Here is a 26,975-nt window from a genome sequence, read left to right as displayed (position 1 = left end):
GATGATGACATTTTTAACTGGATGAAATCATGCTGTGTGAATGGATTTTCTGTCACTCCATACCTCTTTTAAAATCAAACAAGGTTGCATTTAAACCCTAAATTTAAATTTTAGCAGGGGTGTCGTAGTTGGGAAGGGGTAAGCGAGACTGATTACCCACAGTCCCATTGGGAGAAGTCCTTCAAAATGCCAGACTGACTGAAAATAGTGGTTTTGATTGCACTTTTGAAAATTTCTAATTAATTATTGCCATAACAATACTAAAACTGGCAGAATTAATTGGTTAAAAGACTGCACTAAGTATACAAAATTAAGGGAAGCTCTCTGAGGCCCCTCTCAGCCCTTTAGTCCAGCCCTGCACTAGGATTAATCTCTAACCACAGCTAGAACCAAGTGAGAGACCACTTGTGCTGAGAGGAAGGGAAGGGAAGCAAAGCAAAATGACTTTGAAAGAAAATAAATTCAAAGGGTGCATGACAGTGGCATGGATCAAGAGGAAAAAAAGCGGGGGCCCACAGTGACAGCGTATTCATAGAACTTAGAATTCAGTGCTACATCCCTGAAAATTAGTTTTGTTTCCACTTTACTGAAATCTAAATTCAAGCTTTACTGAAAGGTCAACGTTTAAGCTGATAGTTTGACAAAGAGATAATTGCGAGACGTTTTAAGATGGACAGTGAAGTTTGACAGTTCTCAGATATACATATGCAACCAGCGACTTTCTTATGTTTAGTGATCATGCCATCATTTTCCTAAAACTGCTCTCCTTCAGTGTCACACATTTGTTAATTGCCTTCTCTGGCTGAAGCAGGGTACCACCTTTTTGATGATGGCTGTGCTAAAATTAAGTGCGGAAATTCAAATGCAAGATTTTTCAAAAAAGGTCACTGATATTGGTTTGGCAGCATAATAATAAGCTAAATTCATCATAGAAAGTACAAATGTGTTTTATCTCAACTAATCTATGTTAATACAAACATTGTTTGATTAACATCATTTTAAGAGAGTGATCTTAGACTTAAAAAGATAAAATAGGTTTAAATCTATGTTGGTTTGTTGCAAGATTATTAACACTGAACTATTAATTATTATACAGTCTTAGTTGGTCGTTGCAACGTTATTTTTGCCTATTTAAATACGTCATACGATTATTAGAAAACCAAGAGACGTAGTGCTGAACACACACTATCTGAAAGAACTCAACAAGACATTTTGACCATGAAGCACAATGTTGCTGAAAAAGAGCAGGCCAGTTTGCATTTTCTCTAAACATATGATGGTCTTAGTGAAGTTATTAATTATCTAAATGTAGTTCTGCTATTTGTTTGGCTTATGTACTATTTTATGTTCTTTTTTGAGTGCAGTCGTTAATTGGGTGAATGCATTATTCAAGAACCAAACATTGTATTATGTTGGTAGAAAAATAATCTGTATGTCATGAATCTGAAGGACATGGAGCATAATTTTATATTATTTTCGATGGCTAGAACATTAAGAACATTTTGTTACAATGAGTTACTGGCATTTTCTCAACATTTTTTTTTCTAATATCACTGCAACGATTTATGACTGCCCACAAGCCTACTTTCTGGCACATTTCTCAGCAGCTTTAATATTGAACCAGCTATGATCTTTTGTATTTATGCCATTAGCCTCACTGCTGTGTAATTGTTTAAATAAAACACTCTATTAAAAACTGCAGGCATCTCTGCCAGCTTGTCAAGCCATAGCCACTTGTTGTTACAGCTTAGCGGAGAATGCAAAGTCTCCATTGCTCAAATAAAAGATTTTTCGTCTAGTTTAATTAAAAAGGACAGTGGGCAATAGGCTGTTATAAAGTGGAGAAACACATTCTGATGATTTTTCCTTGAGCAAAGATAATTTAAAGCCATGTGAAGTGCTTAGACAAGATGATACAGAGAGGTGGTGCAGTAGTGATAATTTGTGAACCTAATTACACGTTCAAGATTAAATTGTGATAAGGCAAGCACTGGTTTTTATATATATATATATAAATAAAGATACATTAATGATAAGTTTAAAAAACAAAAGCATACAGTATGAATAATGATGCTCTGTTTGTTTTGCACTTGTACTGCGCTTCACTGCACTTCTCAGTGTGTTTAAATAGCTCAGACCAAACACAGTGGCACGAGGACTCTATAAACTGCCCTCAGTGAGCTCAGACAGAGATGGCTATCTTGACCTGGACCTAGTCTATTACATTCGAGGTTAGATACAGATCAGGCTGGATATTCTCTTCATTTTCCCCACAGTATCTCCAAGGAGATCTACATTAAACCTGCCAAGAGACAATCTCCCAGGGCCTGGTTAATTTGATTCCCAGTATGCATCGTGCTGGCCTCTCCAAAAGAGGTGGTGGTGGCGGTGGGGGACTTTGTTCAAATGGAAAATGAAATGGTCCATTTGCAAATAGCATCTGCAGTTCCTAAGCCAAGGGGCTGAAAATGTTGGCAATTTAGAGCCATTAACTTGCACATTTTTTTTCTATTATTGGAAACGGCAGTTTTAATTATTTAAAGGCCTCTTAATTAGTTTGTTAAAGCTGAAAACACCTTCAGGGCAGCTGTTTGGAGCAGCACTTGAACACCTTGGAGACTACTGTTCCAAGGAAATAGGCTACATCTATATTAGCATACAGCACTGAATACACTGCACAATACATTGGACACTTAATATTACTATTAATTGAGTTTTATGAGACAGATACAACTACAGATACACTGGATCATTACTGTTTACTGTCATTGTACTGTAGATTATTTTTAAGCAGCATATTCACGGCTTTTACAACATACCTGCTGGAGTAGAGAATGAACATGAAAAAAAAGTCAAAAATTTCCAATGCTGTTTATACAGCATATCATGAATGTCTGGGGGAAACCATGTATGTCCAAAATGGTTACTTAGCTTAAAACAAATGAATAAATATATAAATAAATAAATAATTCTGTTGTTAAAGTTAATATTTTGTCTTTATACATGGTCACACATATGCATGTGTTATTGTATTATTACCTAAATCAAGCTCAAATTAGGGTTTTGCTCATAGATCTTTTCATAATTGATTACAACTGCAGCATCAATATGTGCATCACATTATCATCAACTTAGAGAGTAAAAAGTTTACCGCAGCTTTGTGTGCAATCTTTTTTCTGTCATTGAACTTATTTGGCCAAAATTCTATGGCCCAACACAATTTTAACACTGCCCAATACATATCGTTTATCTATTGTTCTTACTGTTTAAGATAGGTAAAATGTTATTTGGTTGTAGAGTTACGTACAGTGTACTGATACGCTCAGACCCTCCTTGCCCTGCTTTGACTCTATCTGTTTATAAGTGTACAAATGAAACAAGAAATAGCTAGCTAGTGCACCCAGCAGTCCCTCCGTCTCATTCCCCATTGCTTGCAGAATATTCGCCAGGAGGAGAATAAACAGCGGCTCAGGAGACAGACTGCGGAACGGCTTTAGCAACTCGAATTCAGCAGGCTGGTGGCCAGCGGTGGCGCTTGCTCTAACCTGCATAACGGCAGCAACAAAACGTTTGCTTAGTGTTACTAAGTGTTTCTTGAGTAGAGAGAACTCAGTTTGTATTAAAACCAGTTGTATGACCAGTTCTTTTTTACATTTTTTTCTTTATTTAGTTATTTATTTGGAAATTATGTTTAAAGCATTTCATTCAGGTGATGGAGGTGGGTTGGTGTTATCAGGTTTTGGCAACAGTTTCCGGATTCAGTCACAAACTCTTTTTAATACCTGTCAGTGCTTAAGTATTTGGAAAACTTAATAACAGATGTAATGGGTGATAGGGATGGGGGGTGTGTCACTAAGAATCATAGATTTTTTGTGTGTGTCCTATGTAGATACAATTCACAAGCAGAAGGGGCAATACTCTACGTTCTCTCTGTTATTGCAGTCCATGAGTAAAGTGACATCATATCACTTTCAAGAAAAAACAAGTTGAAGCAAGAAAGCATAATATGATGGATGGTCCGAGGGCATGGACCTTTAGCTTCTTGAATACCAACTCAAATTCAGCCGGCAATGAGCACATTCTCGGCCAGATCAGCAAACTTTCTGTTGCTGCCATTACACAGATCAGACCCACACCAATGTGAACTCTGGCACGGGGGTTTGCGCCAGCTGAATTCTGGTGATGCTGCTGATAAAGCTTTATCTCCGGATTTTCCACCTGCTCTAAGTGTACATTTTAGCAAGTATGGAAATGAAGTAGGTCAAAGTAAGACCATTTAAAAATTAGTTAGTTTATCACTTTTTAGGCAGTAAATGATGATTTTAAATAAAGGTCAGAGAGACTGACTGACTGACTGACTATATTAATTATTTTTGTTAACATGTCTCACAACATATATGCTTTAGAAATGTATGATTTAACTTCTTCCTATGATTTAATATAGAAAAGACCAACGGCACAATGAATTGCAATAACTAAAATTGCATTACTTGTAGAATCAAATTACTTAAGAATCACAATACATATTCCGTTGGCACCCATTTGTTACAATACCTTTAAATTAGTAGGTAAGCATATTGTCCTAGCGCTAGTGACCAATAGCACTGACTACGGATTAAAATGATAAATACGTAGATTTGAGGTTTATGCCTGACAGCAACAGCAGTAAATTCGTAGCCAGAATGTTTAGCCATAACTTACTACTCAAGATAAATCTGTGATTGCGTTTTTTTTTAGCTAACAGAAGCTAAAAAAAAAATGATTTAATGGAATCTCAATTAATTTGATGCTATTTAATTAAGTCATCTTTGGAGCATAATGCAGATTAGTTATTATTATTTATTTATTTATTTAATTTGAGTTACTTTTTGGATGGCTTTGCAGTCCATTGCCTTTAAATTCCAAAAGACAAAATAAATGCATAATATATTGAAAATATGCATATTGACCATAACATCTGATGAAAGTCAATAGTGCACTGTCGTCAGGATAGCCTTGCGGCATTTTTAAAAAATTATTTCTTCAATCTAAAATGCAGACTTATCTAGCTAATTGTCTTTTTTAGATACATGAACCAATTCAGAATGGTGAGATTTTGCTAAAATACATTCCCAGTGCCTTTTTTTCCAATGAAAATCCAACAAAATATTTTTTTTCTTCAATACAACTACAAACTGAGATCCTTTCTATTTCAAACTTCTTTTTTTAAGAACCTTGGTGGTTTGAGGCAATTAAATGTTTGCTTTCTCTATATTTTTGCATGAAAATGTGTCTGTTTATTTAATAATATGTAAGTGTGTTTAGTAAAGCTTAGTGGAGGAGAGAGCTGCTGGTAATGGCCAAAATTATGTTACAATGTTTATTTACAAGTGTTATATATATATATATATATAATGCAATTAATGCAACAATGTAGCCTATTTCAATTAATTTGGTTCATGATAATAATTGCTCGAAAAACTCATGTCTGTCAAGGCTCCGTTTAAGAGATAATCACATTTTTATTGTTAAATGTAATCTATGCTTTCCAAGCGTGCGGTCCGTTGTGTGCGGTTGGCAGCAGCTTCACACAGACCACAGACAGACAGGCTGATAGAGATCAGCACAGACTGAAGCCTGAGGTTTGTCCTTCCTACAGCTGTGAAGGACAGCCTTGGGTTTGAGAAGAGACTGACATTGATTTTCTTGGCCTGGTTATGTGATGGCTGAGGCACCCGCCTCTGATCGTTAACATTGACCAAGACCCTTTTTTATGTTGTTAAAGATGTGGCTACCCTGACATGCAGGGACACATACATGAACACACACACAGATTTTTAGGAAAGTTAATGCCCAGGAAGCTGTGAGGTGACTACATCCTCCAGTGAAAATCATCTAATTCGCTAACATGTCACACGTTCTTGCCTTTACCAAATAGGTTTATTGATTTTTCTCTTTTAAGATGTTTCTGGCCTGTCCATTGGGAACAAACACTGTATTAATTCTGGCTATGGGGTAATCAATATAAATGGCTGGCAATGCACTGTTGGATGAAACCAGCATAATCAGCTACTTTACTTTGAACTCTGATAATATGGCATCAACCCCCAGGTTATTTACCTGTGTAGCCTTTATAGACTAACACGGATAGCCCTGGTGATGAAAATCATAAAAGAAAAAATACATATTAGTATGTGTACAGTAGTTGTTTTATGTTATCTCCTAACAGAATAATGCATTAGACCTCCGCTGGTTGCCTGTGGCCTATTTTGAGATTGTTTTTTATTGCACAACTGTTTTTGAGAAAGTACAAGCAGGAGAGAGAAATGTGTTGCACTCAGTGACATTAAAGCTGCTGAGCTGTGCTTGTGATAGAGCCCATTTATTTTCTACAACTTGTTTCCTCACCTTATCTTTCCCAATCCAGCCCTTCTTCTCTCTCTCTTTAAAAAAAGTTACAGACTTTTCAGTTTCTTTCAAGTTTAGCTTGTGCTGCTTGTGGGGCCGGGCAAAGCACAGCCTAACCCTGGACATAGGGCCTGAATGTCTGATGTTGAGATCAGGGCGCGTCTCAGGGGAGACAATGGAGATGGATAGATGCTCTAATGTCAGATTTCCCATTTTTCTGGTATGTTCTATTATTTTGGTGCGTGCTCATCTTGCTACCAGCATGTAGCAAGAGTCAGCCCAGTTTGGGATGGACTACAGACAGGTATCAGATTTAATGGCAGCAGGTTGTGGAAGATCTTATATGGAGGGAGAGTATAGACTGCATAGAGATGAAGGGATTAGGGTCACAATTCATCTGCTGGTGGCAGCGAATGTCTGATGGGGATAGAGAAATATATTCTGTCTTTGTGTTGAGCAACATAGGAGCCATGAACAAGTGAAGATCTTGCTCAGTGATAGTTAAAAATTGACGATAGGTGACATTTTACACAATTTTTGTCCTAGGCTGAGCAGGGCTGGGGCTGAAAGTATGTCTGATTGGCCAAAAATCCAGATTTGTTATTATACTAGGTAGCCCATCTGTGCTCTCATGGATGTGTAGGTCTTAAAATGAGGTGTGTTCAGGTTCACTGTTGGCATCTTGCTATTTTATGATGATTGTGCCTTTGATCAGGAAAAACCTGATTGAAAGTCAGAATGGGGCTCACACTGCTTGTTACACAGACCAAGAAGCATTTCATCCACCCAGGTTGTGGGGGGGGGGGGGTGAAATAATATATCTTTAATGAGGAAAATATTGACATTCTGTAAATGCAAACATAGCAGAGAGCAGAGCAGAGCTGCTGTTGGATTCCCAATAAAGAGAGATGCCGTGCGCATGTCCGTGTGAGGAGAAAAGTAGCTTCACTGATTTTCTCAGAAGCTAAAAATGTTTTAATTTTGCTGCTTAAATGTCCCACAATAGTTGCAGCAGTGATCTCACTGTTGTTACTGCTCCTATAACATTGCTCAGATTTGTAGAATCTTCCATTTAAACAGCAACACACCAGGTGCAAGTGCACCAGGCTTTTAAAGGTACTGGCAGTTGACATTCAATACCTTTACATGCACAGTTAAGTCAAACTATGGTTAGAGCTCTCAATAGGGCCATTTAAATGGAATACTGTCCTTGTCCCAGTAAACAAGCACCGGGGGAGAATCCATTTATTGATGGAAGCATGTCTGACTTTGCCAGAGTGGGTGGCATTATAACCCCTTTCAGCTAGTTTCTATTGGATCTCTTTCCTGCTGACCTATTACGCCACACACCAAACAAGTTAGCAAGGGCAAACTGGTTGCAAGTTGGGCAGTGACAACTTTTTAGCACTGTGCATTACTCTATACTTTACTTGGTACCTTTGTCTTGTTTTGCTGTCTTCCTTTTTTTCCTCTGCTTTTTTTTCCCGGCTTTTGTCTAGGAATTTAGGCTGTTTGACTTCCAGGTCAAAGCCTGGCACGGGGACTTTGGAGCATGTTTAGAACGCCTTGGCCAGCTAAGATCATAGCGTATACATAGCATATACAAGAAATCATCCAAGGTGTGATAGTCTTACTTTGAGAAATTCGACTTAATATAATTTCAGTCTGACTAACATTTTAACATGTATTTTAACAGTCAATGTATAGTCAGACTAACAATAATGCAACTTCTTCTAACATCATCTCAATGTATTGATTGACTGGTTGAATTCATGTTGTGCTCAATATACCTATGATTATTCAAGTGACTAAATGCAACCTGTGCCTTACTTTGCACCCAGACTATGCATCATTCCACTAATGAAGGCGGTTGGAAATGGCCTGAATGCACTTTAAACCATGCACTATAGATTGTTTACATAAGGCCCTTAATTCAACAATTATATTCTTGATAAACAGATTAACCTTTTGGCCTATACATTTGCTTACTTATTTATTCATTTTTTATAAGCCATTGCAATTTCTCAGAGCTCACATCTTTAATTTGGTTGTTCTATTCAATAGTCCAAAAGCATTACAAGCAGCAAACCCTCACATTTAAGATGCTGGAACCATTACAATTTTCATCATCACATATTTGATATATTCTCATATTTGTAGTATTCTCGCCCAGTGACAGCTGGCATAGGCTCAAGCCCCCCCACGCTACCCTTAAGGCAACAAGCGGTTACAGCCAATAAATGAATGAATATTTAAAATATGACTTAAAAAATTAAGTTTAAAAATGGTTGCATTTTTTTTGTTGTTTGTTTGTTATTGTTTTTTTCTTTTTAATTTACTAATTAATAAAATAACAAGTAACCTATGTTTGGTACTACATGTGAAACTAATATTTTGTGTTATACAGTGTGTTATATACTATACTGTACTATACTGGCATTGATAAACTACTGTTAATGATGAGTAGAAAACTCCATGTTTCATTTAAGTCTGAAACACTCCAACTCACACTGAAATTTTTACTTTATCATATTAAAGTAACGCATGAATGTTTTAAGAACGGTTAAGAATAGTTAGTATGCTAATGTGAAGATATGTTAGTGTTAAGTACTATTGTCCAAAGAATAAAGACGACTTTAGTTGTTGCATGGGATATGCTGATTCACAACCTTGCATAATAAATGTCATTAAACTTAATTAAACACAGGGACCAATAGATATGAGCTATTGTATCTACTGTTAATCTTCCAGGCACCATTTTACATTCAGTGGTAGAACTGACAACTCTTCTTTTTCTATTTCAAGCCCTGAATCAAATTTATATTCTCACTTTAAATCACTCAACCCATAGGTTTGGAGTCTAATGATAGACGCCACTGCTGACTTTGATTCTGTTGCACTCATTTAAGTTCTTCCAAGCAGTAATTAAGGTTTAATCTCAGCTTTCTATGCAACCTACAATGAGAATTAACATAAAGAGCACTGATACAATGATATAATGTTTCTCTTCACTTTATGTGAAGCTGAAATCTGACAAATGAGCAAAAAGACGGAGGTGCTGTTAAAGCCAGTTGTTCGGCAGGGTCGTGGATAGTTCAGTAGGGTTTGCTAAGGGTCCAAGTTGCCTTTTAAAACCAAGGTGAGTCACTTCCTGAGACTGTCATTAAATCTTGAGCTTTTCCACCAGTTGTTCCATATGTTGCAATAATAGGAAAACAACTTGAGATTAATGAGTGACACGGAGTGAAGGGCTGAGTCAGAGGAAACGGGCTGTTACTGGGAGTCTATGTGGATCACCAACTATGATGACAGAAGACAGGAAGCTCATCACCAGCAAAAGGTCAGAGCATTCACCAGCTACTGCACTTGTTCACTTCCTTTCTCTGGTGAATTTTGCTTTAACACTTTCTATTTTCCATGGACGTTTCTCACAGGGAGGCCAGGAGCAGAGAAAGGTCAGAGAATGAGGAGAACATAACGGTGAAGGATAGCAAATAGTCAGACTGGAGCTTAGTGTGGTGGTTTGAAATGCATTGTGGCTGCAAAAGTACACAAAAGCACATCGGATTTTCACATTCAAAGCCTGTTGCTCATGATGTCTGTTTTTGGAGAATAAAGAGTGGGGGATAAAGAGGAGTGTGGTGTGGCAGAAATTAAACAGCTGTGTACAACATAGCATCAAAAACAACATCCAGTGTTCATAGCAACATCGAAACAATTGCAGACACATTTTCTCATAAAAACATACAATTTAAGCTTGAGTCATATCAACTGTAGCCCTTTAAATCAGAATGCCAAACAATGGGAATGTCAGCAGAGTGGTGAAGAGAAAACTCTGCACATTCGACAACACTTTCACCTTGAAGTGTTAGTGAATGGGGGTGTGGACACATTTTTGCTTTTGTAACTTTGACCAAAACATTTCCAAATAGAATCAGCATTTTTTTTTCTGTTTAAACCCAAGCAGAAGGGATAGCAGAAAAGTGTTACCTTCAGCCCCGGGGGTCAGGTCGTCGGGGTCAAAGGTGGTCAGAGGTGAAGGTCCAGGACGTGAGCCATAGGACAGGACAAGGGGTGGGACACACATTGGTGGAGGTCACAGAATAAGCACAAAGACATGGCGGCAAGGGAGAGGGAGGAGAAGCAGGAGGCACAACGGAAATAAATGAAGAGATGTGGAAGAAGAAGGAAAGAGGGTGGCAACGGGGGAGGATGTTGCAAAGAGTTAAAAAGGCAAGGGAAGATTTGGGAATAATGGAGGGACATGGCACCGAGAGAGGGTAAAAAAGCAGAGGAGGAAATCGGGAGGGAGAGCGGCAGTTTCGAGGGGGTTGAGGGGGAGAAGAGGCTGAGTCAATTCCTCTTTAAAAAACAGAACCAAAATAAAAGGAATGAACCCATACCTTGGTCGTTTAACGTCAGGTGCGCCAGACCTTGAAAGGGAAAAAACAGAAAAAAAGAACAGAAAGAGGAAGAAAAGAAGGTCATAAAAGGCACGGGAAGAAAAAAAGCATTGTCACAACGTTGGACTGCAGTTTGTGACAGACATCCTGGGGCAGACTTGGATGTCAGAGTTCAAATCAAAGGTAAAAAACGAGAAAGAGAGATAGAGAGAGAGAGAGAGAGCGAATAGTAACAGAAAACAAGCAAACACTTCTTGAGTGAGGTGTGGGGGGTTTAGAAAAAAAAGCATTTTCATTTGGCGCAACCCCCGAAGGCTATTGCTCTCACAAATGCTTTTTTTTCCTCTGGAGTACTTATGGAACACACAGAACTGTTTGGCAGAAAAAAAAAACTTGAACTGGATTTCTCATCTCCTACTGTACACAAATCACACAAGAAAAAACAGAATCGGAGCTCTGCAAGGTCTCACACAGAGAGGGGTCAGAGATAAACCTGGAAAAAACGCTATGGGATAAAGTGTTTTGTGTTGCCTTTTAAAACCCAAAGCCAAAGATTATTCTAACACAGATGTGAGAATACAGCAACACAACACCAGCCCAAAATATTTACTTACTCGCTCTATTACTGTAGGCTACAGCACACACAACTTGCCAAAAAAGCAGATCGATAGATTTAAAAGAAAGATGTCCACAGTGAGCTCCAGCTGTTGTTGGTGAACATTAAATAGCAAACCATTCCACATTCTGTCAATCCCTACATGAAAACATTCACAATGTGAAATTCTTTACACATATTTGGAAATATAACCAGAAAAAATATTAAGGTCCAGATCTCTCGAAAATCACTGTCATCACTTCCTGTCTCTGGCTAATCACATCTGTATCCAGTCGCAGCACAATCGTCCCCACAAATAAGCAAACACACTTTCAAAACTGTCATTAGAAGAAGCAACGAGCCAACAGTTTCAAATCATTTCAAAATTATGTCCAAAACATACAAAAAATATTATCTGAAGTTAGGTATTCCTGCCATAAATCATATAGTTGTTCCTTTTCATTATTGTACTTTATTTTGTGATTTTCCCTGTCCATCACAACTGACACATAATCCAAACACAATAACCACCTAAAAGTAAAACAGAGAAAAAAGTGCCTCAATGACTTTTTTTCATTTAAAAAAAAAAAAAGATTACTGGTTTTTCATGATTGTTAACTCATATTTTTGACTGACGTCAATGGACCTGTGCTTTTCTAGTCATATTGACCACTAAAAGCACTTTGTCACTACAAGTCACGTTCACCCATTTACAAACAAATTCACACACTGGTGGCCAAGGCTACTGTATAAGGTACCACCTGCTACTCAGATTTTTAACATTCATACACATTTACACACCAGCAGCACAGCTATAGGGAGCAATGAGGGCTTCAGTATCTGGCCTAAGGGTACTTCGACATGCTGAGTGGAGGAGCCTGGGATCAAACCTTCAACCCTCTGATTAGTGTTAGACCTGCTCTACCTCCTGATTAATAAATTAATTATTGACACTTTAAATGAGAGGTTAGACTTTCTTTTTAACTAAATGTTCTCACTTAAATTTGGGCAGTATATAGATTTGTGGCTTAACGGGGATGTTTATCCTTAAAAAAGGAAAAATACCTCTTACTGTTAAAAACATTAGCGTCCAGCATGTGTTTGGTATGCTTCTGTACAGGGAATCGTCAGGGAAAAAATGCCTGACGGGGACAAATAATCATCTATCTGCCCAAACATTAAAGCTCATAGGGGACATGCTCTGTAAACATAGAGTAACATGTCTTGTGGATGAAATAAAACAAACAGTACACAAAAAATGAAACATGGTCTTAACTATGGCCTAAAGCGTGGTTTATTCCCAAACAGACCAAAAGGCTAAAGCAGATTGGATTTAACCCCGGGCTGCGCGGAATATCAACAATATTATGTCTGTTGGACAAGAAGTCCCAAAAGGTCAAATCGATTGGAGCAAACCTGTCTTTTCGTCGATCAATACTATTTCAAATGTTAGGTGCTCTGCACTGCCAGAACACAGCTCAATCAAATGCACTCTTTGTCAACAAGAAAGTGCAACGGCACAGGAGTCAAGCATGCAGAATATATTCTACAAATAATATGCAATCAAATGTATTTGCTTCCTCAAAGACTTTGGCAACTCACATCACTGACGGCTACAGTTTATGAATGTACAGCAAATGAACTAGCTTGTAAACATGTGTAGCATATTTAAATTTTTTCCTTGATGCTTGAGATCAAAGTTTGGTATTGCATTGATCTATATGTACAGGAGTGTGAACGTCTTTTTCATATGAATGCAGGTATTCTGCACTCACTGATTTCTGCAGCTGCTTCCACTTTCAACTCTTATCCAAGGCCAGGCCACAGGGACAGCAGGCTTACCAAAGCACTCCAGACATCCCTTTCCTCAGAAACACTTTCTAGCTCCTCCTGAGGGGACCCCAAGGCATTCCCAGGCCAGATAAGAAATATAATAACTCCAGTGTTTTCTGGGTCTACTGCGGAGCCTCCTACTAGTTGGACATACTCAGAACACCTCTAATGCAAGCCGCCCTCGAGGCATCCTGATCAGATGCCTAAACCACCTCAACTGGCCCCTTTTGACACAAAGAAGCAGCAGCTCTACTCCAAGCTCGCTCCGGATGTCTGAGCTCCTCACCCTATCTCTAAGGCTGAGCCCAGCCACATTATGGAGGACACTCACTCGCTGCTTGAATGCACAATCTCTTTCTTTCGGTCTCTTCTCGAAGCTCATGACCATAGATGAGGGTTGGAATGTAGATGGACCAGTAAATCAGACGCTTTCTGGTTCGGTCCCCTCTTTGCTACAACAGTCTGGTGGTTTGGCCCACATCACTGCAGACACTGCGCCAAAGCGTCTATCCATCTCCCTTTCACCCTCACTCATGAGCAAGACCCCGAGATACTTTAACTCCTTCACTGTAAACTCACATCCTGATCTTATTTTTTTTTTTTATCAATTTAGGAAATCAATTGTCTTGATAGAGGCATTATATTTGATTTATCTAATCATCAGGTTTAATTAAATTTTGTTGAATTAACTTAATTTTCTAAAATTGCAACATAAAAATGATGATGAGACACACAACTTGTTCTTCCTAAGTGACAACAAAGTTTTAAAGAAACCCAAGTTAGTTGATCTTGATCTTATTTGCATGTGGGGAAGTTGGGATATCTGTAAATTTCTCAAGTTCTATTGTGTTATCATGTGTAAGATTATACAAGTATGAAAGTTTGCATCCAGCAGAATACTTTATTTATCAAACTCAATCAGTTCTGTAAATGCTACCAAGTAAACAAAACTGTTCGGTCGGACTAACTCAGTTGGATTAAGTTGCTATCACTTTGTAAAAACAAGGTCATTTCACTTGTCATTTTTTAAGTCGACTGCACAATGAAGTCAATACGTAAGTAAACCTTACAAATATATATAAAGTAAATATAACTTAAGAATAGTTATATTTACTCACCTTTTTTCAAGGCAATCATTTTACTAGATATTTTTAGGTAAGATCAACTTATCAGAATTTACAGCATTCTCTTGGGGCAGTAACTCTAACCTAACTTCAGACAAGAAGAGAACTCTCAGCAGCAGAAAAAAAAAAAAAAAACACGGGCCGCATCAACACCAACCTTCAGCTTCCATGCTCAGCAAAGGTTTGTCTTCATGACATTTCGACCATGAACTGGCTAACGGAGGTGCTCGACAGTTAAGGTTATTTAAACATTCAGTTCCTGCTTTTTCTCGCAGGCAAACAAGAAAAAAGATAGTGTCTAACGTCTCTGAAAACAAATTAACACTCAACTGGGGGCTAGCCGCAGCCAGAATGCACAAAACACGACCGTGCCACCACCAGCGAGCGGGTAAATCAGGATGCAAAGCTCAAGCTCAAATGACTCTTGACTACAAGCTATTTCTATTGTCTTCTTTCTTAATAACATCTGTGATTCAGGGGCAGAGGAAATGTACAGGCAGAGTGTTTTATTTATCTGGCTGCAGTCCGTTTCCTGCCGGCCCTTTGCAGGGAGTCCAATCATTCTCACTCTGCCTCCCTCTGTTTTTGTTCCCTTGCTCATAATCCATTAAGGAGATAAGGCGAAGGCTCCTGCAATGAAACAGAACGGTGCTGTCGCTGCATACCAAATCATTCAAATGCCCCCTCCCCCCGCCTCGGCCTCATCCAGCTCAGGCAGGCAGAAGACAGTGGCACGATTTGACGGCAGAGGAGAAAAGGTGGAAGTAAGAAAAAGAAAAGACGGATGTTGTCAAATGGTATCTGCTCAGCCAGTGTTAACCAGAGATTTGCAGACAGGTGTGCAGCGCTGAGGCAGAGGAAAGCCAAAAATCAATCAAAAGGAGAAATTCATTCCAAGGTATTGTTTCAGGAAATTAGTAAGTTGTGATTTGATCTGTGCAATGTGCTTAACTTTTTCTTTTCACACATTTCCCCCAAAACAGACAGCCGCACACACAGCCAGCCACACACTTTGTTCTCTTGGCGGAAGCTCAGGATGCCAGACTCCGACTGTACCATGCCAGATTCTGATCAGGATGTGACGGCTTTCACTAGCAAGTGGTTTGAGAGAGGGAGGAGGCGGCATGACTCAAAATTGAAATTACTGATCACTGTAAGACATCTGAATACAGCAGACATAAGGAAAAGCTCTATCTCTCTTAAGTTCCACTCTGCGTTCAATATTGGAGCGCAAATGAAAATTACCACAGCCACAAGCAGCTTCGCTCGCCACACATACTGAAAATGTGACAAACTCCGAGCCCAAACCATGAGTCTCCCTGTCTCCTTGACATCTGAGCATTTGATTACATCCTTAATTCTGCGGTGAGTACAGATGGGAGTGCCTAACGGAACCGGCGCCGATTGGTTGGTTATGATTGAGTGGCAGATGGAGCTGGGTCATAATTCTGCCATTAGGAGGAGACACGCTTACGTCTTATCTGGCCAGCTCCCCTTCCCCTCTGTTTACTGCCCATCTCTCTACCTTTTCTTTGCTCCCTGTCTCCACATCCAGCCCTCCATTAGCCAGCTGCAGCTGCCTCCTGCTCTCCTCTTCCTCATCTGCCACTTTCTTCTGCTCTGCTTTCAGGTCTGATGAACACAGGCCACTATTGTTCTGGAAACTACTGATTTCATTCAAATGACTGTTGGTAAATGACTGGTAGTAGTAAAGACTATCACCAGACGTAGTAGTAAAGACTAGGCCTGGGCGATATGGCCTATAAATAATAACTGCGTTATTTTCATGCTATACCACAATACACAATAGTTATCTTGATATGGAAGTATGGAAGAGGTTTTCTTTAAGCTACTATAGACTACAAGGAAAAACCACTAAATAAACTACTGTTACAATTAAATTTAAGTATTATCACCATCTGAGAGACAGTGTTTAGTTTGTCCATTCTGGGCTACCGTAGATACATGTCTGAGATCCGATCTCATAAACGGGGACCCGATCAATATGTAGACAAATGGCTTGTGGAAGGTACACACAATACACACACACACACACACACACACCTCATGTAGTTAAATAAAGTACTGTTATAATACAGTTAAATAAAGGACTGTTCTTATAAAGAAAAATGAAGTGCAGTTATAATAAAGTTAAATAACAGAATAATTGAGTCATAATAAAGATAAAAAAAAAGCACTGTCGTAAAAAAAAAGTTAAGCACTTTTATAATAAAGTTAATCAAGTACTGTTACAATAAATCTTAACAAAGTACTTTTAAATAAAGTTAAATCAAGGACTGTTACAATGAAGACAAATAAAGTCCTGTTACAACAAAGCTAAACAAAGTACTGTTAAATAAAGCTAAACATAGTACTGTTATAATTAAGTCCTGTTACAACAAAACTAAACAAAGTACTGTTATGATAAAGTTAAAAAAGTACTCCTATGAACAAAATATTGTTAAAATAAAGTTAAATAAGGTTCTGTTGCTAAATAACTCCACTGGTGCTTTTATTCTTAAGCACAGTAAAGAAACAGCTCTCCAGTTTATATATTAATAATCTTTGCAAGTGGCACTAGTACTTCATGGTCACAAAGTGCCACTTTATGGTCGGGGTCTGGAGCAACAAATAGTTCATCCCTAATAAAGACAAAGACAGGAAACAGAGTTATATTCGTATATCAGTCCACTGATACACCAGACTGACATTTACATTTAACCAAATTAATTTATCAGCCATCCTTAAATAATTACATGGCTATTTTTGGGATTTCTGGTGTATCTTTGTTTGGAAAGCAGCATTCAACAGGTACAGCATGTTCTTGACTGACCTTGTCAGACATTTCTCCGTCACATCATTCTACACACACACACACACACACACGAACAGATGTGCTGGGTCTCAGGACAGCAACAACAACACACGATCGGAGGGGACAGAGAAAAATGGGAGTCATCATCATTATCCCTTTCCACCCCTTCCGCACTCCCTCTCACTTCCTCCTTCCCTCGTCCATCAGATGGACACATAGACCAAGTCAGAAGGAAGAATGTGTTTCCTTCACAGCCCCCCTGTGGTGCTGCGATGGCATGTTAAATAGCTTCATCCTCCAAGGACTCTCACTCTCACAACATATGGCCACCGCACTTTACGCGCCTCCTGAAGGCACACGTCATACTGACACAAAACTCTCGTCTTTCCTTGCAGATCCCAAAACGGCAGTCGGTTAGAACATATTTCCTGTTGACACTGCCCTTTGATGACTTTAGTGGGAGCGAGCTTTACCAAAAAGCAAGAACTATCCAAGTGTATAAAAGTCATGAAGTATAAAATAAGAACAATAAATGGTTTTATGTGCAGCTTATTGCTGGGTGCACCCTTGGCACGAGACATAAAACGGCACAATATCCAAAACATTTGACACGTCCACAAATCACTGGCTTTTACTAGGCCCAGGCACAGATAAAGTTTCACAGCGTAATCATCGCTGTATGTCTCCCGTTGCCAAAAAGTGCAAGCATGGCCCTCGAGGGCTCAGAAACAAACCAGGGCAATTTGTAAAAACATCTGCTTTAAAGATGTGGGAAAATGGTTCTGATTGAATGTGAATAATATTCATCTTAGTAAGGCTGATCCATAATGCATAGTGTCTTTGCACAGCTTAAGTAATATAGAAACTGTGGCAGAATCCAAAGTGCGTTAATAATTCATTGTGGATATCTATTCTATGAAAGAGAGAGGGAGAGATAGAGGGAGGTAAGGGGGCTTAGAAGACCTCTATAATCTCACTGAGAGTTATAGACTGATGTTAAAGGCTTCCATGTCTTACAATGCTTTAAATTATTAACACAGAGCCGCCCCGTTTGAAAAGGAAGATACATGTTCTATACTCTAACATCAAGTGAAATCAAGTGCAAATCTTGCTCATTGGGTCCACAGACGATTACTGACAGTGTCGAGTCAAAGACAGCAGCTTGCTGTGATTTTAATAAAGCATATGACTGACTTCACACACAGATACGAGGTAAGAGCTTTCATCTCTTGAGCTGTGTGTGTGTGTGTGTGCTGCTCTAAGGACCTAATTTACACATTCTGCCCCGACTGGGCAGTTCAGATCTGACGTAGACGCCATACAACACCTGAGAAATTATTTCTTCTCTGAATGTACAGTTTCTCTTTATTGAGTAGAAAATATGCATTGCTGAAACTCTTTTAATACAACAATGGTGCCTGCGCTGCAAGACCGATCGGATCTGTAAAGTGGAGCTGCTCTCAACTTTCCTGTGTAGTGCCGCTGGGCACCTTTTAAATCTTTGTAGCTCAGCGGGCGGTGCAGGGCTGCAACGCCAGGTCCAATTCACAATGAATAGCAGCCCACCACTTTCTCAGCTTTTGAGTCCATGTGTGTGAAAAGACTGCCTTGGTCATAATTTGTAGTACATGCTGTGGATTCTGAGAAACGTTCGCCCACTGCTCTGTGGAACATCAAAATGCCCTATCGATGCTCGACCAAAGAAGAAAAGAATAAAAAAAAGATGCTGAGATGAAGCCTTGTCAATGGCATCACACCTGCACTGACCCTCAATCAAACAGCTACACAAAGACTGAAAACGCTTGGATCCATTGGCCCTTGTATTGTTGGCACTGGATCAAGGGCTGCGCCTACAATATGAACACCTGGGACACCCAAAAAACTTGGCATTTCACACCAATGGGAGTCATTTTGCAGAACATAGTACAATCTCTGAACCCATCGGCTATCAGTCTGATGATGATTTAGCCTCCAGATCTACATTTCGGAAGATCCAATGGATATTCGGGCCAAGATTTCCTTCTTCGTGTGCCCCTCACTGCAGCCAATCTCTATGTATCTTCGCGTTAATGCAGATACATTTTAAAAATGTGAAACTTGTTTCCAGATGAAAGCCGATGGTGTCCGAGAGTGAATTCCAGCCAATGCGCTCCGCCTCTCCAGACAGACTGTTACCTGCTGTTCAAACATGATTGGTCAACACAACTCAGAATCTTGGCTCAAGCTTTGAGTACACACTCATGAGTTTTCTGCTCCACATCATCACCTGCACGCACCTTTGTAAGGGTGCAGTGCAAAAACCCTGAATTACTTTGGTTTGATAAAAAGAGAAGCTGGACCAAGTGACAAAAGTAACTTTATTTCTAAAGCTCGGAAAATAAGCCAAACTGGACATAATAATACACAATATGAGATTAATTTATTTGATGCATGACAATTAAGAGGGCGTGCAGAATATACTGCTCATGTTGATGTATAACTTTCATATTTTGTCTCTCTCTTATGTACTTGCAAAGCTGCCAAGACAACACCACTCCAGCAAGAGTTATTACTTTTTGAGACTTTTTATGTTGGCTGCATTATTTAGCTCTTGCGGCCATGACTTGGTTGCACTGGGTACAGGATGCATTAGAGGACAGTAGCAGCACCGGTACAGGTCCCTTTCTACAGACTCATCCTGCAATTGTACCGCAGACCATCTACCCTGACTGTTATGCATCACAGCACTATATTCACGTTTTTAAAAAAACATCAGACTGTTTCTCAACTGACCAGTTACCACAGCAATGTGAGAAAAGCTTGATGTGAAGCAAAGGTACAGCTGTATTTCAGCAACAAAGAAGCAGAAAGGGAATTTTACACCAACTATAGAATCCGGTGAATATAAAAGAGGCAGAGAGGCAATCTGAACGTTCTCGCAGTGCTACGGCAAATAAAATTCACATATTAGACTATACAGGATTTCATAGCCTTTATGCAGTGAATATATACCAAAAAATATAAAAAGTATGTTTATTTCTTGGTTTGGTGTGTTGGTGTCTGGCAGCATGCCCTAGATTCTCAAGGTATCTGAATAAAAAATGCACTCCCTTTACAGAAATTCAGAATTTTCTTTTGTGTGTGTGTGTGTGTGTGCATGCATTTGATTCCCTTGGAAATACCGCAGGGAACTGTTGACCCCAGGCGAGGCACTTAAGCTGAGCGAGTGAAGCATTAAATCTTTATGGTCACTTTCCACTTTACACAGCAGCAACAGCCATCATCTGTCAGGAGCGATGCACTAAGTTGTTTGGAGACCTGTCAAAGGACATGATTTACTATTCAAAGTTACAATTAGACAGGGCCACACTACATAATTAAGGTTGCACATGCCAAGGTTTGCAGATGGAGAATATTCAAAGCAATGTCACCGTGACAGATAATACAAAACGTTTTTGTCTGTTTTGACTACAGCTCCAATTCTGTTGCCATAGCTTTCAGAATAAATGTAAAGTCCTGAAATAATGGAAAATTTAAGATGTTAACCCTTAGAAACTACAACTGTTGTCTTGTGCTGCATTCAAACGCCTGTCACAAGTATGTAAACCTTTGAAATGTAAGGAAATAAGTTTGATTTCTTTCAAAAACATGAGTAAAAGGCAATCAGCAGCTTGGCACGAATACCCAGCAAATTGCAAAAAAATAAAAAATAAAAGTAAGAAAATAAGCTGAAAATTGTCTTTCAACCCTTTGAACCCTGAGCAAAGTGGCTTGATTTCTTTCAAAAACAGAGGAAGGAGGCAATGAGCAATTGAAAGAAAAAAGCCAAAAACAATTAAAAAAAAAAGTACAAGACAATTACCTGAAAAGCAGTATAAAAAAAAGAAAAAAACAAAAAGAAAAAGAAAGGCAAACAAGACCTGGAAAAAAAGCTTAAATTTATTATTATTATTATTATTATTATTATTATTATTATTATTATTATTATTATTTCTTTTTAAATTGTGACATGATTTTAAATATGCAATTATGTTGTTTCCTAGCCTTTTTTTTTTTTCATTTTGTCCTTAGCTTTTAAAACTTATTTTCAAACTTATTAATTTCTTGCAATTTCTGGAAACATTTTTTACCAAGTTGCTCATTGCCTTTTTTCTGCCCCATGTTTTTGAAAGAAATCACTTTAATTTTCTCAGGGTTCAAAGAGCTAAATACTCGTGAAGCAGCTCAAGAAAACTGATGACACTCCAGGTTTCACAGGGTTAACAAAAGATAGACAGGTTGATTAGAGAAATATCAAAAAACTATGGAAAATATACAATTATTATTATAATTGTTAAAAACTGTTAAAAATTAAAATTGTGTTATAAAAATATTATTAACATTTATATGTAAAATAATTTATATGTAATTTATATTTATATTATATTATTCTTGTGTTATTTTAGCACATTTTGAGGTAATTATCTGTTTTTTTGGTTTTGTTTTTGCTCATTTCAAATAATTTTCTTGTAATTTTTTACTCATTTCTTGCTAATTTGGGGTTATTTCTTGTTTCAGTTGCTCGTTGCCTTCTTTCCATGTTTTTGGAAGAAATAAATGCCAATTTGTAGGCTAAACATGAACACGTTATATTATTCAGCAAGGGCTTACCCATATTACAAACACTTTGAGTGTTGTTTATTGGCTTAATAACTGTCTATTCTGTACGTGGGAGATCATAGTTAAGTCTTACAAGGGAAAATATCTCATATCGAGATATTATGCTCCCCCACATCTCCTAATTAACAGCATAACGCTGAGTGAATCACTTTGACTCGCACATTTTGTTCATTAAAACATAGCTAATATGTCATGGGATATGTCTGAAAAATAAATCAGAGACTCTCGGAGACGGTGAGGGGTAGAGATCGGAACAGTTGCTGTCCATCTTAATTAAACAGTTCATAAATAAATAGGACCTCCATATGTCGAGCCGGAGATTTTTTTGACTAATTTTGTGCTTTAGCTGTCGAAGCTAACACACAGAAGGGATGTTGATGATTTCTCCACTTATGGTAATTGACACAAGACGGACTAAATATACTCAAAGGAGCTTCAGTGGTTTACAAGCTCTTACATAACACCCCAAAGCATTTTCTTCAAAGGACTGGCTCTATCAACACTGAAAGTAAAATGTGTCCTTTAGCAAACATGCCATGTCCCAGAGTATGTCTCCTAAATTCTGTCCTTCCCCTGTTTGTGTTTTTTCCAAAATGTTTTGAGCTTCTGGCCTAGCAGAGCCATGCTGGGCCCATCTTGTGAAAACCAATAAATTCTATGTCTGACCTCTATTTTTCCTTTCATTTATGAGGTCAAAACTAATCATTAGTCCCCACTGAGATCTGGTGTCCTCTCTCTCAGAGCATCCATCTGTCCTTCCTCTCCTCTTCCTAATCTTCAACTGCCAGTGCTGCAGATGCATCCTACAACTGTTCCCCGCTCCATCCGCCCTCTTTCCACAGTCAATTTCATGGAATGAATGGCTCTGATTGCCACTTCTGGACTGTACTCATTAGGGAAGCTGAAAGTGGGGAGTGGGCAACAGAAAGCATGCTGTCCTTTACAGTGCTTTCTTTTTTTTCGCTGGGATGTTGGAAGCTGTAATTTCTGTGTCAGATGTGAGAGAAAACCGGCAGTGTTGATGGAAGGAAGGAAGCCAGTCATCAAGTGGATGATTAGCACATGCAGCCACCCCCCTTTTACTGTACAAATCCATTCAAATACCTCACCCCCACATACAGATAACCTACACAAGAATCCTTTCAAGTCCTTGCTCCTCTTGCTCCTGCACTGATTTGGTCTGATCATTAGGGGTGTCACAAGTCCCAGAATCCTTGATTTGTTTAGATTTTAAGACCATGATCAAATTTTCAATTTAAAGTCATTTTCATTTTCTATTATTTCTTAAAAAACAAAAAAAAACATAGGCTACATGGTGTCAAAATGTTACAAATGCCATATATATATATATATATATATATATATAATATAATATATATATATATATACACATTACATTTCTTAATTTTATTTCACATTTAAGTCCCGGACATTTAGGCAAAGGTTTACATTCAATCAGATAATGCCTTATTTGCATGTTTAAACAAAATGTTAAAAAACCTGTAATACAAAATGCAAAATGTCATGGTCATATCTATTAGTTTGCCCCAGTGTCTTACTTTTCCTTTTTTTAAAATTTTTAACTTTACAATACTTATTTTTAAACACCATATTCTATTTATTTTTTTCTCACGCTCACTCACTTCAGTGGCACTCACATACCAAACTAAAGAGTTTTATTCCTATCAGTTATCTGAAGGGGTTTTAACAGAGGTTTCTCTCATAGATAATTCATTGACTGATTTATAGGACATTTTATTCCGAAACAAATATATCAAATATGACAACAAAATGACACAAGAATTTTTGTTTTATCCAAAGTTCAAAAGTTTAAATGAGTGCAAATCAGTGCATTTTTAACAAGACAATTAGTTTGAATATTTTAACATAAATTTTACAATACTCAAAAATTATTTTCTTGATTTGAGGAAACAACTAAGGAAATTTGACAGTGATATTTATTAGTTTAAAATTTTACTCTGTTCACTCGAGGTGCCCCCTGCCCCTCATAATTTTGATGATCGAAATAGAAAGCTCATCACGACTTATTCAGAATCAAAATCACGACACCTCTACTGAGCACGTAGTTTCAAACTTTTTTCAAATGTTCAAATCTCAGTTAATTTAAAACCACTGAAAGATATTCACAATGGAAACATAATAATAACTTCCAGTTGATAGTGACGTGTTTCAAGTGTCTACAAATAATGGTGACTATGCCAAGATCAAAAAAAGTGAAAAGAAAAATCAAGATTATCCTTTACTAGTGAAATAATGCTAAACTCCAAAGTATATAAATGTTTTTAACAGGCAGAGATTTCTTTTAATCAGTGTCGCCTCTATTGCAAAAGTTAACCCTTGTCAGAGAGATGAAGTAAAAACAACAAAATCCCCTGGTCCTCTGAGCCATGGAAGCTCAAGTCAAGGCAAAGTAATCTACAGGGACATTAGTGCAAAATAGCACCTTGCCTTGAGCGTTTGTTGATGTTTAATGTTTCATTTTGACAATTTTCCCCCTTCAGCCGGCGTTTAGAGCACACATCCTGTTCCTCTCCACTAACAGCACGGCAGTGAACTGTATTTTCGTGTTAGGAGGAAAAATAAAATCGTAATGACTTTTCCTGGAAATGCGGCTTCCCGTGAGGTTCTGTCAGGGCGACTTCCTGCCTTGTGTCAGGGGGTGGGTCTCAGCAGGTAACTACAACAACATCCCATAATGGAAAATTAATGTCTTCCAACTGAGACGATGCACTAACTACATTTAGCTCATTGGGTGGGGTAAACACCATTAGTGCATGGAATCTGCAGTGCTCCTGGAAGTTCAGTCATTTGAGAGGGAGTTGGATAATTATGGCAAAATTAATGGAAATTGTGGGACAAATGTATTCATAATTCATGAGCCTATTTTCCGAGGCTGGAATCCTCTTTGTGGGGAACAATACACCGCCTGATTTAACTGAGACTGTAAAATTCCCACCTGGTATATTCTCCTTACTCCCAACAACATAACGGTGTGTTTCTTTGCTGCACAATGGTGCGTAAAATGCTTCTGAAGAAGTTGCTTAAACAGACTCTTCAGCATGCTGAACATTGTGAAACTTAATGTTAAATCGTTTTGTCTCATATTCAGTCTTAATTGTCCTTAAAGCAAGAAGAGAGCTTTGAGAATCAGGTGAATAAACCAAGAATCTTCAAATCGGCCACTTTTCAGACATTGTCATGAAATTGAAGAGTATTCTAAAGATGCAGTATGGGTTTGGGTGTGCTCTACAGGAATTATCAAAAGGCAAATGTGGACAAAAGTGAAAATAAATCTAATGTATAGACCGTCATTTTTGTCTGGCCATCTTTTTTGAAAGCAAAGCCATGGCATGAAATGGCAGAGCTCAACCGTAAATTAAGGAAACAACAAATCTCAAGTTGTTTTTTTTCCCAGAGACACAACAGTATCTCGTTTAGTTCGAGCCGCTGAGCAAAAAGCCCTGCTGCTTGCTTTCATCTCGCCAAACTCTAATTAGGCAAACTGAACAAATACCAGCGAGCGAGAAGTCCTCTGCATATTCAAACAAAAGGGCTCCTGAGTTCGTGCGAGCAGAAGGAGCTGAAGAGAGGGAGGGAAAGAGGAGAGAGCGAGAGAGAGAGCTGATCACAAGAAAATTAAACGGCACTGAACCTTGTAAACAAATATTTCAACAATGTTAAACACAATGTAGGAGACGTCTGGTGCCGCTGTGCTGTGAAATAGCCCGACTCTGTTTGGAACGGGGCTTCACGTATGACGGGCGCCGAGAAAAAAAACACGACTAAAGAGACAAAAAGGAAACAAAAAGCATCAAGCGCGTGTATTTGTAAAGGGGTATCAGTCAAACAGTGTTTTTAAAAAGAATTTTAATGCAAAAAGTTACACATAAATCTAACCAGTGGTGCAGAGGTTACGGCTAACCCTTTGAAAATCTGAACCAATTGGCTTATTTGATCAATGTGGCAAGAAGGTAATGAGCAAAGAAAGAGAAAATGACCCAAAAATTAGCAAGAAATTAGTAAAAAGCTCAGAAAAAGTACCTGAAATTAGTATCATAATAAATAAATAAATAAATAAAAAAAAAATAGATAGAAAGTAAAACAAAAAAGAGGAGAATTGGCCTGGAAAAAGTACTGAAAATATTCTAATAACTTTATAACTTAATTTTAAATATGTCAATATGATAACTATGAATGCAGTTTTCCCTTTGTTTTTTTTCATTTTTTTTCCTGAGAGATTTTTCCCTGGTTTTATTAGAAATCATTTTCTAGATCTACTAATTTCTTGACATTTCTGGAACATTTCTTACCAAGTTGCTTATTATCTTTTTTCCCCATGCTTTTGAAAGAAATCGCATCTATCTGCTCATGATTTATAGGTTTTAAATAATTGTGGAAGGAGTCGGAATCTGGCACAAGAAAAATGATGTCACTCCAGGTTTCACAGGGTTACGCAGAACCCATATTTCTGCACATCAGCCTACCTGCCTGGTAATGCCCATCATTGCCTTCATTAATAATTTTTCCTTTAGCAATGTGGAGTGTGCCACCTTGAAGTGTCAGCTATATTTCCCGGAAATATATGAGCCACTACAGTCAGCCCAAGAACGTTGAGGTGAAAGAGAAAAGACTGACACAAATCCATTTCTTTCCCCTTAATGTCGCAGAATTGTTTTCCTCCCAAGTTTCTCTTGAAAGTCACTCATCACTTTTTAGGCCTTTTGTGGACAAACACACGAGATGCTGCAGCCCAACCCTTGTTGGCATGGCAACTGGCTCCAGTATCTTTTCTACCATGACGATGGCCATACTGGTGTGCTTTAAATTCCTCTGCTCTTTCTGTCTTTCCTCCACTGTCATCTATTGATAATGGATTCTTTGTACGCTTTCTCCCTGACTTTATCTTCCCCTCACTCCATTTCTTAACCTCCATCTTCCCCCTTTTCTTTGTCCCCTTTTTGGCCTCACTGGGGAGCTCACTCCTCCCTGTCAGTGTGTCTTTCCCTGCAAGCAATTAAGATTGCTATTGTGTGATTTTATTACATTATCCACCCAAATACATGACTCTAAAAAGTCAAGGGGGATTTGCATTTGAATATAAAACCCAATAAGAAAATTCTGTAATTATATTAAGGCTGCATTTGAATTGTTAATGACAT

General features: G+C 38.3%; 1 protein-coding gene across 1 annotated transcript in view; it reads right to left on the bottom strand.

Annotated features, from left to right (window-relative positions):
• The window catches only part of nrxn2b (neurexin 2b), a 742,597-nt gene that overhangs the window by 611,643 nt on the left and 103,979 nt on the right, over positions 1–26,975 (bottom strand). Inside the window, exon 3 of the mRNA XM_042512007.1 lies at positions 10,791–10,820. Within this exon, the coding sequence (XP_042367941.1) occupies positions 10,791–10,820 (30 nt within the window). The remainder of the gene's footprint in view (positions 1–10,790; positions 10,821–26,975) is intronic.

The sequence above is a fragment of the Plectropomus leopardus genome, chromosome 23 (assembly GCF_008729295.1).
Source record: "Plectropomus leopardus isolate mb chromosome 23, YSFRI_Pleo_2.0, whole genome shotgun sequence".
Classification (NCBI taxonomy): Eukaryota; Metazoa; Chordata; class Actinopteri; order Perciformes; family Serranidae; genus Plectropomus; species Plectropomus leopardus.
The sequence above is the reverse complement of the archived record's forward strand: the minus strand, read 5'-3'. Positions and strand labels throughout refer to the sequence as shown.